Here is a 12416-nt window from a genome sequence, read left to right as displayed (position 1 = left end):
GTGCAGGCTGGAAAACTTGCTTGAGTTGCAGTTACAGACAAAACAACACGAACAATCACGTGGAGTTTGCTAGGCTCCACGGAAACAGAGCTCCGGATGCCCTGGGCAAGCGCGCCACCAAAATAGAAACCTCGTAGATACGTCTTAAAAAAAAATGATCGCTCGAAGACGGAAAGAGGTGGGCGGTGGATCAGGTCGCCAAACTCCTCTGAATCTCCCACAGGGTTTCTATTCCCCTGCCGTGTACCCAGAGTCCCCATGAGATGGATGTGGAGTCCTCTTTGGCCTGGGCGGAAACTGCTCAAGCCTTTTATACGGCTAACAGGCCAATCGTTAGCTGCCACGTGTGAATAATTTAGCACTAGCCAATTATGGGGAACAAATTTGCATACCGGTGGCAGGAACTCTTTTGCACCGTGCATTCCTCTCGCAACATGAGCAATGCACTCTGCAAAAGAAGCTGCAGAAAAGGCAGGAAACTGGTCCCTGCACCGGGGTTTCCTCTGCTACAGGAAACTCTCCCATGCAATGCTCTGCAACTTGACAGGGATAATTCTGGTGCCAAAGCACACACACAATCATGCCTTTTGGGTCATGACAGCAACAAGGGCACACAGCTGGCTCATATTCAGCTTATTGTCCACTGTACCCCTCCAGGTCCTTTTCTGCAGAGCTGCTGTCCAGCCAGTCAGCCCCTACCCTGTACTGGTACAGGACTTTGCACTTGTCCTTCTTGAACCTCATGAGATTTCTACATGCAATTAATTGTATGTCTACACATGCAATTAATGCTATATTAGTTTACTGTACAGCAGCTTACTGTGCAGTAAACCAGCCCTGGGCAGGAATCTGCATGTGCAGCCATTTGGGAGCAGATTTGCTGCTTATGGTCATAGTCTGCTCCAGGCCTCCTTCAGCCCTGTTCTACACTGCCCCCCACCCCACTGCACCATCCAGGGGAAGCTGGAGGCTCTGGCCACAGCTGCCTGGGGACCAGGGGCACTCTTTAAATGGCAGCCTCACACAGTACCCCCTGGCCACCTGCATTTCTGACCCAGGGTAGTCTGTAGTGTCCTGGCACAGCCTTCTACACCTCTGTTGGCAGAGCCTGCATCCACCATGCAATGGCCGGTCCACCCCCAAGGCCCTGGCAGAGATGACCCATATCCTGTGCTCCTGCTTGCTGCCCTGCTCACCAAACTTTGCTGCTGCAGTGACCACTGCCTGGCCCCAGTCAGTCTCGACCCTGTTTACCCCTCCCCCCATGCTGCATGGCGACATGATCAGGCTCACCATTCCATCTGAGGCCCCTTGCCCCTGCACTGATGCTGACCAGCCCCTGGCCCATTGCCCAGACCCTGGCAGGGACACCAATGATACACACGTGGACACCACCATGAGCTCCTGGGCCTACCTGTCCAGCCAGGACTGGAGACTGTACATCATCCAGTGCACCTGGGACAATGAGCAGTAGATGGACTCATTCCAGATGACCCAGACCACTTTCCAGGAGCTCTTCAACCAGCTCTGCCTCATCTGGAGTGACAGACCACCACCATTTGACTGCCCCTTCCCATGGAGACCCAGCTGGTCATCAACCTGCTCAAGCTGATCACACCTGCACTACATCAGCCACTTCTTTGGTGTGGGCAAGGTAACCGCCATGAAAACCATCTTGGAGGTCTGTGGTGCTCTCCAGTATGTGCTTGGGCACAGTGTGCTCTGGCTGCATGACTGCCTGGGAGGTGGCGACAGGGTTCTGCACCCTGGTTTTTCCCCAGAGCATCCAGGCCCTAGATAGGACCCCTATCCCTGTCACCTGCCCACCATATGGGGCAGGTGGAAATGAGCAGGGCTTTCATTCTGTTGTGCTGCAAGCAGTCATTGACAACCAAGGCACTTTCACCAATGTCAGCACCAACTGGGCTGGCAGCGCCCATAATGGCCCTGTCTTCTTCAACTCCACCCTGCCTGCCCTGGTGGAGAGTGGGTGCTTTGTGCCAGGGGTGCCAGACCTCCAGCTGGGTGAGGTGACAGTCCCACCCCTCCTCACCAGTGACCCTGCCTATCCACTCCTCCCTTGGCTCATGAGGCCCAGCTAGATCCCTGCCAGGCACATTTTAATAGGTGCCTGGGCTGGACCTGCACCCTGGTAGAGTGCGTCTTCAGCCACCTGAAGGGACACTGGTGCACCCTCACCACCTGCCTCAAGGTTACAGAGGCCAACATCCCCTGGGCATCACCGCAGCCTGTGTGCTGCATAACATCTGCGAGGCCTGGGGGGAGTTCTTCCATGAAGCATGGGTGGAGAAGGTGCAGCAGGCAAAGGATACCTGGTAGTGGGAGCACCAACTGCTGTAGCAGCAACAGCGACAGGCCTTCCCACCCACCCCCCTGCCCCAAGGCCCTGGGCACACTGCACATCTGGGAGTGGGGGCCAGAGCACTGGGTGTGAGAGGTGCTGGCAGACCACCCCATCCTGCACCCCTGCATCTGGATGGCCAGCCACAGACCTCAGCTCACCCCCATCACAACGCTCACTACAGACAATTTTTGCTACCCTGCAGGTGGCAAACTAACCAGGCAGTAGACTAATTTACTTCACACTAAATGCCTTCACATGTAGATGGTGATACTTTACTGCACAGTAAATTAGTCTACTGTACAGTAAAGCTTTTCATGTAGCTATGCCCACTGTTTCAAAAATCAGCCAGATGGGTGTATTTTCTGTATGTCCTGTTCATATGCATTAATTCTGCAGGAAGTATACTGTCAGGGGCCCCCTTAACCTTTGACCTCACTTTAAGTCAGATACTTATGAAGTAAAAAATAAGCAATATTTATAAAAACCCAAATATCTGTTTAAAGTACAATGTGATCTTACTGTCACCTATCATAAACTTCAGATTATAAAGGTAGTTTATCAGTACAAGCATTTGATGGATAGCATCCTGTACTATTCTGATCATTGTTCTTGCAATCGTGTGCATGCAGGCATGCATGACAACTATCTTTTTAATTAAATTGTCCAACCCTGAAAGCAATTCAACAGCTCTCAAGACAGGGTCCAACAGACTGAAGTAAACTAGATCATATTGTACTCAATGAAGACTTAGGAATGGCATTTGAAATTCCAGTACCTTCTTCTGGAGATCGCAGGAAGGTGGATGTCATAGGTCCCTTGCCCCAGTAGGTGTAAGGAGTAACAGTAAAATCAAACAGTGTATAAGGCTCCAGCCCTTCAACTGTATAGACAGGTACTGTCAGATTATGTGGTCGCAGGTACCGTTCATTATCTGCAAACTGTCAAATAAGAAAAAACCCACAGAAATATTTTTTCTTCTCTCAGAAAAAAGCTTTTTAAACATTCCCAGGCTTACTATGATTTTCAAAGCTTCCCTTCCTGACACTAGGAAATTAAATTCATTTTTAAGCAGACCCTCAGTTGTTATACACTGCCACAGTTCTCTTGACACCAGCTGACAACCTGCCTGTTTGCTGCTCAGAGAACAATACATGTTAATAAATGGGTTAAAGTTAAACAAAGGTGAAACCTACAGCTATTATTTAGGTGGTCAGTGACATTTTATATTTCAGACTGATTTGTACACAATGACATGACAGGGAGAGACTGTGTTTCTGTTGTTAAAAATGTCCAGGTACATTAATGGGAAGGAGCCTCGTGCATACCTTGGCTTGTAGAACCTTGGATTCCACACAGTAGAAGACAACGCCCCAGTCCACATTTGTAACGGCATTCCAAAGGATATGAAACCTCGAAGAATTTTGTTCAATCTTAAAAGAAGACTTCACAACTGAATCTGGGATCACTTTGGGCACAAAGGAAAAGTTTCCTGTTGTCCAAAAAAAAATTAAAAACTTAAGAATTGAGAACATTGGGTAGGATTTTCAAAATTTCCTGGATGACTTTTAGTGGGACTCAGATGCTTTTGGAAACTCAACCTATTGTTCTTAAAGAAAAAGAAGTTGCCATTAATAATAAATTGATCTATTATGCAGTACTTCGTCCACATAAATGTCATTTGACTCCTGCATCTATTGGTTTATGTCATTGCTAGTTATCTATTTATTCTGCTAAATTCATTACCAAGCTACTTTTGTCCACATCTTGTTCCTCTTAGATTTTAATAACCAAGAATTACAAGCTTATAAGGAATACATTTTAAAGTACTTTATATAAAAAAAAATAAAATACCTGGCAGAGGTTTGAGAGATCTCTGAACAAGGGTAAAAGCTGAAAACGCTGCTGGCTCTGAAAAGGGGATACCAACACTCTGACCAACTTCCTGTGTTGTAATGAACTGCTGGGCATTAATCCAGAACAGCCGCTCACTGTAATATACCAGTGCATTCTGGGATATTCCTGAAGAACTCCATGCTGCCAATTCAGTGACTACAGCATTACCACAACTGTGAAAAAAACACCTGGTGTTATCTAAAAGACAGCCTACTCTTTAGAAGAAAAAGACCTATACAATGTGTGACACCTTAAGCTGTTTTCCTTCATCTTTCACCTTCCACGTCAGTAATAAGAACAAATAAAAAGGGTTTTTTGAGTCTCTCAGAGTTGGACATTCCTAACTCTGATGCAGTAAAACCAATTTATTCACCTTTTGTAAGACGATGCCTTTAAAAAGAAGTAACATTTATACTAAAATATTACATAAGATGAGTAAAAAGAGACAGTGTATATTACAATTTACTAAGGATATCTGCAGGCACACACATTCTTGAGTGACCTGTCTCTAATGCACTGTCCCTCAAACTTGGAGCCTCATTTCACATGACTGTACCCAAATCAGTCTTTTAAAATACAGATGTCAAACTCTTTTGACCCTGCAGGCCTGACCTGGCCCAGGGAGGTGAGTCATCTGGTCCATGGGGCTTCTTTTCAGCTAGACCACCCACGTCCATGGGCTGGATTTGGCCCACTGGGCTTGCCATGGCTTCCAAAGTTCCTGTAGTGATGGTGTTAATTCCCACAGCTGCTTGAGCTATTGTTTTAGTGCAGCTCCACTATCCTTAGGCACTCCAGGGTGAGTAAAACTGGAGGCTAGGGAAAAGGAAAGGCCAGGTGCAGTGGTGTTAAGTCTCTGGGTTTTGGAGCCATGATAAAACAGCAGGTCTAGCACCCAGGGGGATTAATGCCACTGCCACCACTCACAGGTTGTCCAGACCATGGAACATCCCATGGTCTGGATTGGCCTGTGGGACCAAGCGGGTTTCACACTCCTGTTTTAAAGCACACAGTTTGGTTCGTGTATACTCATATTAGCACCTAAGTGCAGAACTATGCATTTGGAAAATTACAGCTGCTCACCCAAGAATTCCAGTGAAGCCATGGAGTCAGAGTCTAGTTCTCCTACTGAAATTAATGGCAATGACAAACTTGGCCCTAGTAATCTTCTTGATAACCTACCCTCACTTTTTCAGCTCAAGTAACCGTTCTTTCCTCCAGCCTTAACTGGTGACTTGATCTGTCATACCACTTCTGTGTCATACCCTATAGGCTTTCTTTGATCCCAATTTATCCTCTAGGTAACAGATTAAATATATAACCAAGGCATCACTTTACCATCTTAGAAATGTCTTCCAGCTTAGACACATGCTATCCAAAACAAATTTGGAAAGGCTTACGTATGCTGTCAGGCTCATTCAGATTGATTACTTCTACCCCTCTGCTGTAGTATGCCAGAGAAGATGATTTATGGCTAGCAGTTGGCTCACAACTGAGTTGTATGTATGGCCTCTAATACTAAATCTAAACAACACACTTTGGTTTTACAGTGTTTATTCTTCATTGAGTCTGGGATCAGGCTTCAAATGAAATGGACTCCATAAGAAATGAACACACACACACACACACACACACACACACAAGATGAAGTCATTTTACAGGTTCACTTTGAATCTAGTACAATTGGACTTGCCAACAACTGCCTATGTTGTACACATGAAAGTATGATAAAACATAAATATGTGCAGACTTTGTTAAATACTATCACGTACCACACATGGTATATATCAGAGGTGTAAAAGTTCTGACCCATGGAGTCCTATCCTCCAGCCTGCAGTGCTGCCTGTAGGGCATGGAGTAGTACACTACACACAATATGTGCTGGCCCTGGCCCCATGTGCTGCATGTGGTGCAGAAAGCCTACCTGGCATGGGCTGCACCTGGCAGCAGGGCTTCAGCCAGTAGACACAAGGCACATAGTGCATGGGCCCAGTCTGGGATGTGCACTGCATGCAGCTCCCACACTGGACTAGCCATAAATGCAAGATTGAGGGCCAGTCAAGATCAAGACCACAAACTGGTCTCATGTGCCAGATCCAGCACACGGGCCTATCTAGTGTGGGTACCTTATGCAGCACACACCCCAGACCACCTCTGTGCATCACATGCCACACGGGGCTGGAGACAGGATGTGCGTGGGGTCAGTCCAGGGTCAGACTACATGTGGCACCCATACTGGAGAGGTCCTGCACACTGGATCCATGGCTGGTCCAGGTTGGTCCCATAGACCAGCACCACATGCTAGATCCAGCCCACAGGACCAGTACAGCATGTGTCCCAGACTGGCCTCACACACTGTTTGCTACTCATGGGGTGAGGACCTGCATATGCTGCATGCAATGTGGAGGGCTGAAGCCAGCATGTGCACACTGCAAGCATCAGGCACACCTATCAAAGGAACCTGCTATATGTGGCATCTGCACTACACCCACCCTGTGTGCTGCATCAGGCATAAGAGACCAGTCTCTGGGTCTGATCCAGCCTGCAGACAAGCTCCACACCCCTCATCCAGCTGGCAGAGCTGAATGAGTTTGTCACCTCTGATATACATGATTATGGGGTTTGAAGATCTAATTGGTATTCATTTGAGATGACCCACATAATTCAGGCTTTGCCATTTGTGATCAATACAGCTACTTCATACTCCTGGTAATCAAGGGGAAAATCCTCGCGAGTGCTGATTGCTCATGTGAATAAGGGCTGCAGATTCCATCCCTAATGTAAGTGCAAAAGATAGCTGCAGCTCTTGGTATTGAAGAAATGTCGAGTTTTAAAAATGGTCCAGATTTAAGACAAAATTGAAAATCATAACCATTGGTAGTTTACTGGTGAGTCCATTATACAAATGAATAGAATATCAAATGAATCAAGGGTCCATATTCACTGTGTCTCTCACTATAAAAAAACATTAACAGTCATGTGATAACACAACACAGAGCTAGACAAGAGCTGGAAGTTTTGCTTCTTGTTTATTATATGATTATTACGAATAATATGTCAGCAATGTCCAATACACAATCTTAAAAGCAAAAGCACAGGAGGTAGAAGGTCCCATGAGTCTTACTGTTCACTGTGCTACATCTATATCTCTATCTATATCCTTACCTCTCTTCACAGAGGGAGACTCTGTATAGATTTAGGTGTAGATTGTCCTGCACAAACCAGTAGAGGAAGCCACCACTGAGATCCAAAGCTAAAGAAACCACCTCAAAAATAGAAAAAGCCAAACAGGAAAGTAAGCAATATAAATGCAACATGGAAAGCATCACTTCTTAGGGGCATATTGCATTACTGTTGTTTAGGCATGAACTGCTCTTTAGTGGTCATAAAAATGATAGGCCCCTGCCACAATGAGTTTTCAGTCCAAAGTAGACATAGCATAAAAAGGGGAAACAATAGACAAATGTTCTGACCCTCACATGGTATAAATCAGCACTCTGTTGATGTCATTGAATGGCACCTATTTTATAGCAGCTGAGGATGTTACAGAAAATGTTTAATTATATTTATCGGCATCTACCCTGGCACTCATCCTTGCAGTATCTGAGTGCCTCAGATAGTATGGTAGTAGTATATCAAGTAGTTAGTAAAACCCCCATATTAAAAGCTGCGTGAACTCCTCTGGCATTCTAATGTTCTCTATCCAAAACAGATGGTTGACATCCAATCTCAAAGACAGTGCCATTTTTTAGAGTAATATTTCATAACCTCTCACTATGTTGTCAAGTTTGAGGGTGGGGGGGTAGATATTTTAAGCACAGCTTGATTTCATTTATGGAAATTGTTTTAATTATTTAGAAAATGTTCAATTAAACATTTCATTCATAATGCTTATGCTTCAGGTAGAACAGTAATCTATACATTTTATTCTGCAGTGATCTAAATAAAGAACCTTCCCAGCCCTTGCCCCTACTTTCATTGACAATTTCATAGAAACAAAGTAACTGGTTTTTTATTTTCTTTAATTAAAGACCAGATATAATTTCACATCTGCGGGCCATAATGGATGCAATGCTGCATGCGGAAATGATAGATATCAAGCTTTCACCTATCTGATTTGTGAGTGATAACACGCTCTGTCCCCCACAGTTTAGGAAGCTAAATTCAATCCTATGAATCTTCAACTCATTACAAAAACTGAGTTTGCAATTTGTTGCATGCACAAAATTGCAAGTGCAAAATTACATGCAATACTGACACACTGCCTCTAAGAATCTGTCTATCCATTTCCAAACTCTGTCCAGTAGTAGATTTATCTAATTTTATTAGGATTAAATTATAGATGTTAATAGAGCATCCATAATCTTACCCCTCACTAATAAGATACAAAAGATATTGACAAAAGAAAGAAAAAAATGCCATGTCATTTATTTAGCTGCTTGTTGATCCTTATGTAACTACATTCTTATTATATTACTGTTCATATTTTACGCCAGAAAATCGAAGTTTTAATTATTGCTGTTGTAGATTTCCTTGGTAAAAATATCTCTTGGCATGAGTGCATGCAAGTATATATTTAGTTGTGCATCTTCTCTTACATTATACCCTTTTACCTGTTTTCATTGCAATGTCTTGCACCACATTTTGTCTCCTTTTCCTCATGAAATACCTCATAAAAGCATACACAATGTATGCTTTTAAGACATTTGTGGCTCTTATTTTTCCCTGTCCTTCTCTTGGTCACTGCTATGCTCCTCCCCCATCTGTAGAAGGATTATCTATCTTCTCCCATCAATGTTTACATTAAGGAAAACAAATATTTATAGTATTCATATTCCAGGGTCAGGCAGTAATTTAACACCTTCCCTTCTATGTTCTACAAAAATAGAAAGATTTTTTCCATCGTGTGATAGGTAGTAATCTCTGAACATGATGTATAGTTACGATCATGGAATATAACTTTGGATCATAAGATGCAACATAAATTTAGCTACTTGAAATACCCTGTGGCTTACAACATTTCATAAGGCAGCAGTTAACCAATGCCTGGCACATATTGCCTGCTGTGTGCTTCACTGCTTCTTCATAAAGTACTTACCTCATAAGTATATTGTAAGCCTAAATAAATTAATTTATGTGTTGATTTAAACATGCTGTGCCAGATCCTCAGTTGCTCTAAGTCATCATAGCCTCAGTGAAACCAACAGAACTCTACCAAGATACACTACCTGTGGAGACTCTGCAATACAATTACTATAGTTTAATATAAAATAATTAGCCAAGACTCAAATGATATGGCCTGTGCAGAATAAAATATTTTAAAGGTACTTGTATTTGTTTAGGAGTCCTACAAAATCAGAGTTTTACTTAGAAGACTTGGATTGAAAGCCAAAAAGGTGAATTACTATGGATTGCTGATGGTCTTACAATGATAAGTCTAATTTGATTGCAAGATCCAAAACTAACCACTGCAGTTATTTTATTTTGAGAGAGGAAACTGCTGCTTTGGAAAACACATCCACCTTTTTGCATACAGCCTGGAAAAATCAATGTGAATGACAGTCTAGTTGCTGGTTATGACTCAAAAGATAAACTGTGTTTTTCCACTCCTGAGTAGGTTTGATGAACATAGTAGGGTACAGAGGGCAAAATGACTTGTGGAAACCAGTAATTACACATTTTGTTCCAAGCATTTGATTTAAAAATCCAAGAGCAGGATATAAATTAATCTTAGCTCCTTTATACTTGCTCAAGACCTGCAATGTAGAGTGGCCCTCATTAATAGGTCAAGAGCCACACAATGTTGAGATACCACAGCTTTATCAAAACTTAAAATAGCATATATGCTATGCAGTAGCCATATAAAAATGATGATGGTTTAACATCAGACACTATAACTGAAATGCAAAATCAATAAATAAAAAAACATTACGACACACAACTTATCAAACTCATACCTCTCTAAATTTTTTTATTCGGTATATTTAAAGTAACACTTGTAGGAATCTACTATTACGATGTTATCAAAGTGATATGTGCTATTAAATGTGCTTTGTGTTGATGTAACAAAATGATTTTGACAAGTACTAGTACTGACTGCATTGTATGCAATTAAATGGAGAGTTTTAAAAATTAGTCACCTGCTTATTAGAAAACTGGGGCTGCTCTTGTAACATTAAATAATATTCTCCATTCAGTCTGGTACTCTCCACAGAGTAAGCTGTAGCCCAGTACAGATAGCCATTTACTGAATCAATCACAAGATCCTTCACCAGGAATGTGACATAAACCACAACATCAGTGTGTCCTGCCAGCAGTGATTTTCTATAGATCTGGGAATAAAAAAAAATAGCACAGGACCTCACAGTCCAGTTATCAGCCACAAGCATATGCATATATGTATGTATGATAATTTCACAGCCATTTATTTCAGGCTCATGTATTTAAAGCAGCACATAACAGATTAGGAAAAATTATTATTAGGGACTGCTATAAAGTGACGACAGCAAAAACTAAAACTTCCCCTCTTTTTTTTTCTTTCTCTGTTTTGCCAGCTTTCTGCTCTAACAGAGTTTCACACCCACTCCATACTCACCGCAAACAAGAACACAAAGTGCAGATCGGTGTGAAATCTACCTTGATGATTCTATTTTACAAAGGGCCTCTGACTTTTCACTCACGAGAAATTACAGGCACAACCTGACAGCACCGCATAACTTAGCATTGCATTTCTTAATGTAGACACCTTTTATATAATGTAAATGTCTAAGTACTTAATTTGTGAGTCCATGAAGTGCACTGATAATTATTGAGCCCTTTAATTTATTTTGGAGGTAAAAATGACACTAGTAAGGTATAAACCACTTCTGAAAATCCTCCCTCTTATAGAACAAAATTTACAAAATTTGCTATACAAGATAATGATACAAGGATAACTAAGAAAAAATAATCTCTTCATCAGCTGCGATTCCTTGAGCATTCTTTACATTTACTATCTTCACTTACCATTAAGGTAGCTGAATCCTACAAACCTCTTGGTGCTATATTTTGTTTATATATTCTGTATCTGTTGTTCTGTATTCTGAAATTAATGAATAATCATGTCATCTACAGCCCCTACATAACCGTGTTAGCAAAAATCAATAGTACAATGATACTGATGGAAGTTGATCCTCTATGCAGTGGAGTTTCAACAGCAGCTCAAGCTGTAGGTAGGTGGTGTATAACTCAAGGTATAGGACAGTAACAAATACTTTTCTGAATATTTCCGGTTGTTGTTATTAATTACTGCAGTTTATCATTGGTATAACTCTCTTACATACCGTATTTGCCTTTCCAGCCCAGTACAAACACTGACCCAGCCAATCAAAGGCCAGTATCCTTGCTTTTTTGATGTCAGATAGGGGAGAATTCACAATGGCAGGAGCTCTTCTACTCAATGACCACATATGAACTTCTCCTATGGAGTTGCTCCAGTAAAGAGTGTCATCATACCAGTCCAGGTCTTAAAACAAAGAAAAGGATTTTAACAGGTTTATCCCAAATATACTAATAAAATAATTTTTAAAGAGCAATTAAAACCCAACCAATAAGCAATTTATTAAAAAACTGTGCAGTTCAACTCTTAAACTAACCGGAAGAGGAGATAGTGTAATTGAGGCCCATAACCCCATTACTGAAAAGAGGGCAAGTGCAAGTTGCAAGGTCACAAGCTGTAGGACTACACACTATAATTCCATGTACCACAAGCTGAAAGCCACAGGGCTCCTAATTATGTGATGGGGATTGGGGAACCCTCTGCCCTATTATAAGAAGGGGGTTTATATGCCAAGAATACTGTGGCTGGAAGGGGCAAAGCCAAGCAGGACATCAGTAGGGTTCCAGAGGAGAGCCAAGCACTTTGGCCCAGGTAGGACAGAAGTGAAAAGCTCCCTGAAAGACTGCAAATCTGATGACTGAACAGAGCATTTGGGAAAAGAGCACTCAGGAGAGAGTAAAGCTTTGGCTATATTTGTTTCTGGTTTTGGGGAGATGAAGCTGTGAGACATGGAGTGGCTAGAAGGAGCAAGGGGAGACTGTTGAAGGCACGTAGGGAAGAGTGGGTGTTGTTTTTTTCTGTTTGTGGGTTGTTGTAAGTTGCCTGGCCTGTGAGGAAGGG

The 12416-nt window shown here is 42.5% G+C and overlaps 1 protein-coding gene across 2 annotated transcripts in view; it reads right to left on the bottom strand.

The window, feature by feature from the left end:
- ROS1 (ROS proto-oncogene 1, receptor tyrosine kinase) overlaps positions 1 to 12416 on the bottom strand; it is a 108777-nt gene that overhangs the window by 72234 nt on the left and 24127 nt on the right. For both annotated transcript variants that reach the window (XM_006026162.2, XM_025207061.1), the window contains 6 exons: positions 11581 to 11762; positions 10399 to 10590; positions 7424 to 7524; positions 4217 to 4431; positions 3691 to 3854; positions 3141 to 3303 (listed from right to left, as the gene is read on the bottom strand). In XM_006026162.2, the coding sequence (XP_006026224.1) occupies positions 3141 to 3303; positions 3691 to 3854; positions 4217 to 4431; positions 7424 to 7524; positions 10399 to 10590; positions 11581 to 11762 (1017 nt within the window). The remainder of the gene's footprint in view (positions 1 to 3140; positions 3304 to 3690; positions 3855 to 4216; positions 4432 to 7423; positions 7525 to 10398; positions 10591 to 11580; positions 11763 to 12416) is intronic.

Source organism: Alligator sinensis, unplaced genomic scaffold (assembly GCF_000455745.1).
Source record: "Alligator sinensis unplaced genomic scaffold, ASM45574v1 scaffold38_1, whole genome shotgun sequence".
Lineage (NCBI taxonomy): Eukaryota > Metazoa > Chordata > Crocodylia > Alligatoridae > Alligator > Alligator sinensis.
The sequence above is the reverse complement of the archived record's forward strand: the minus strand, read 5'-3'. Positions and strand labels throughout refer to the sequence as shown.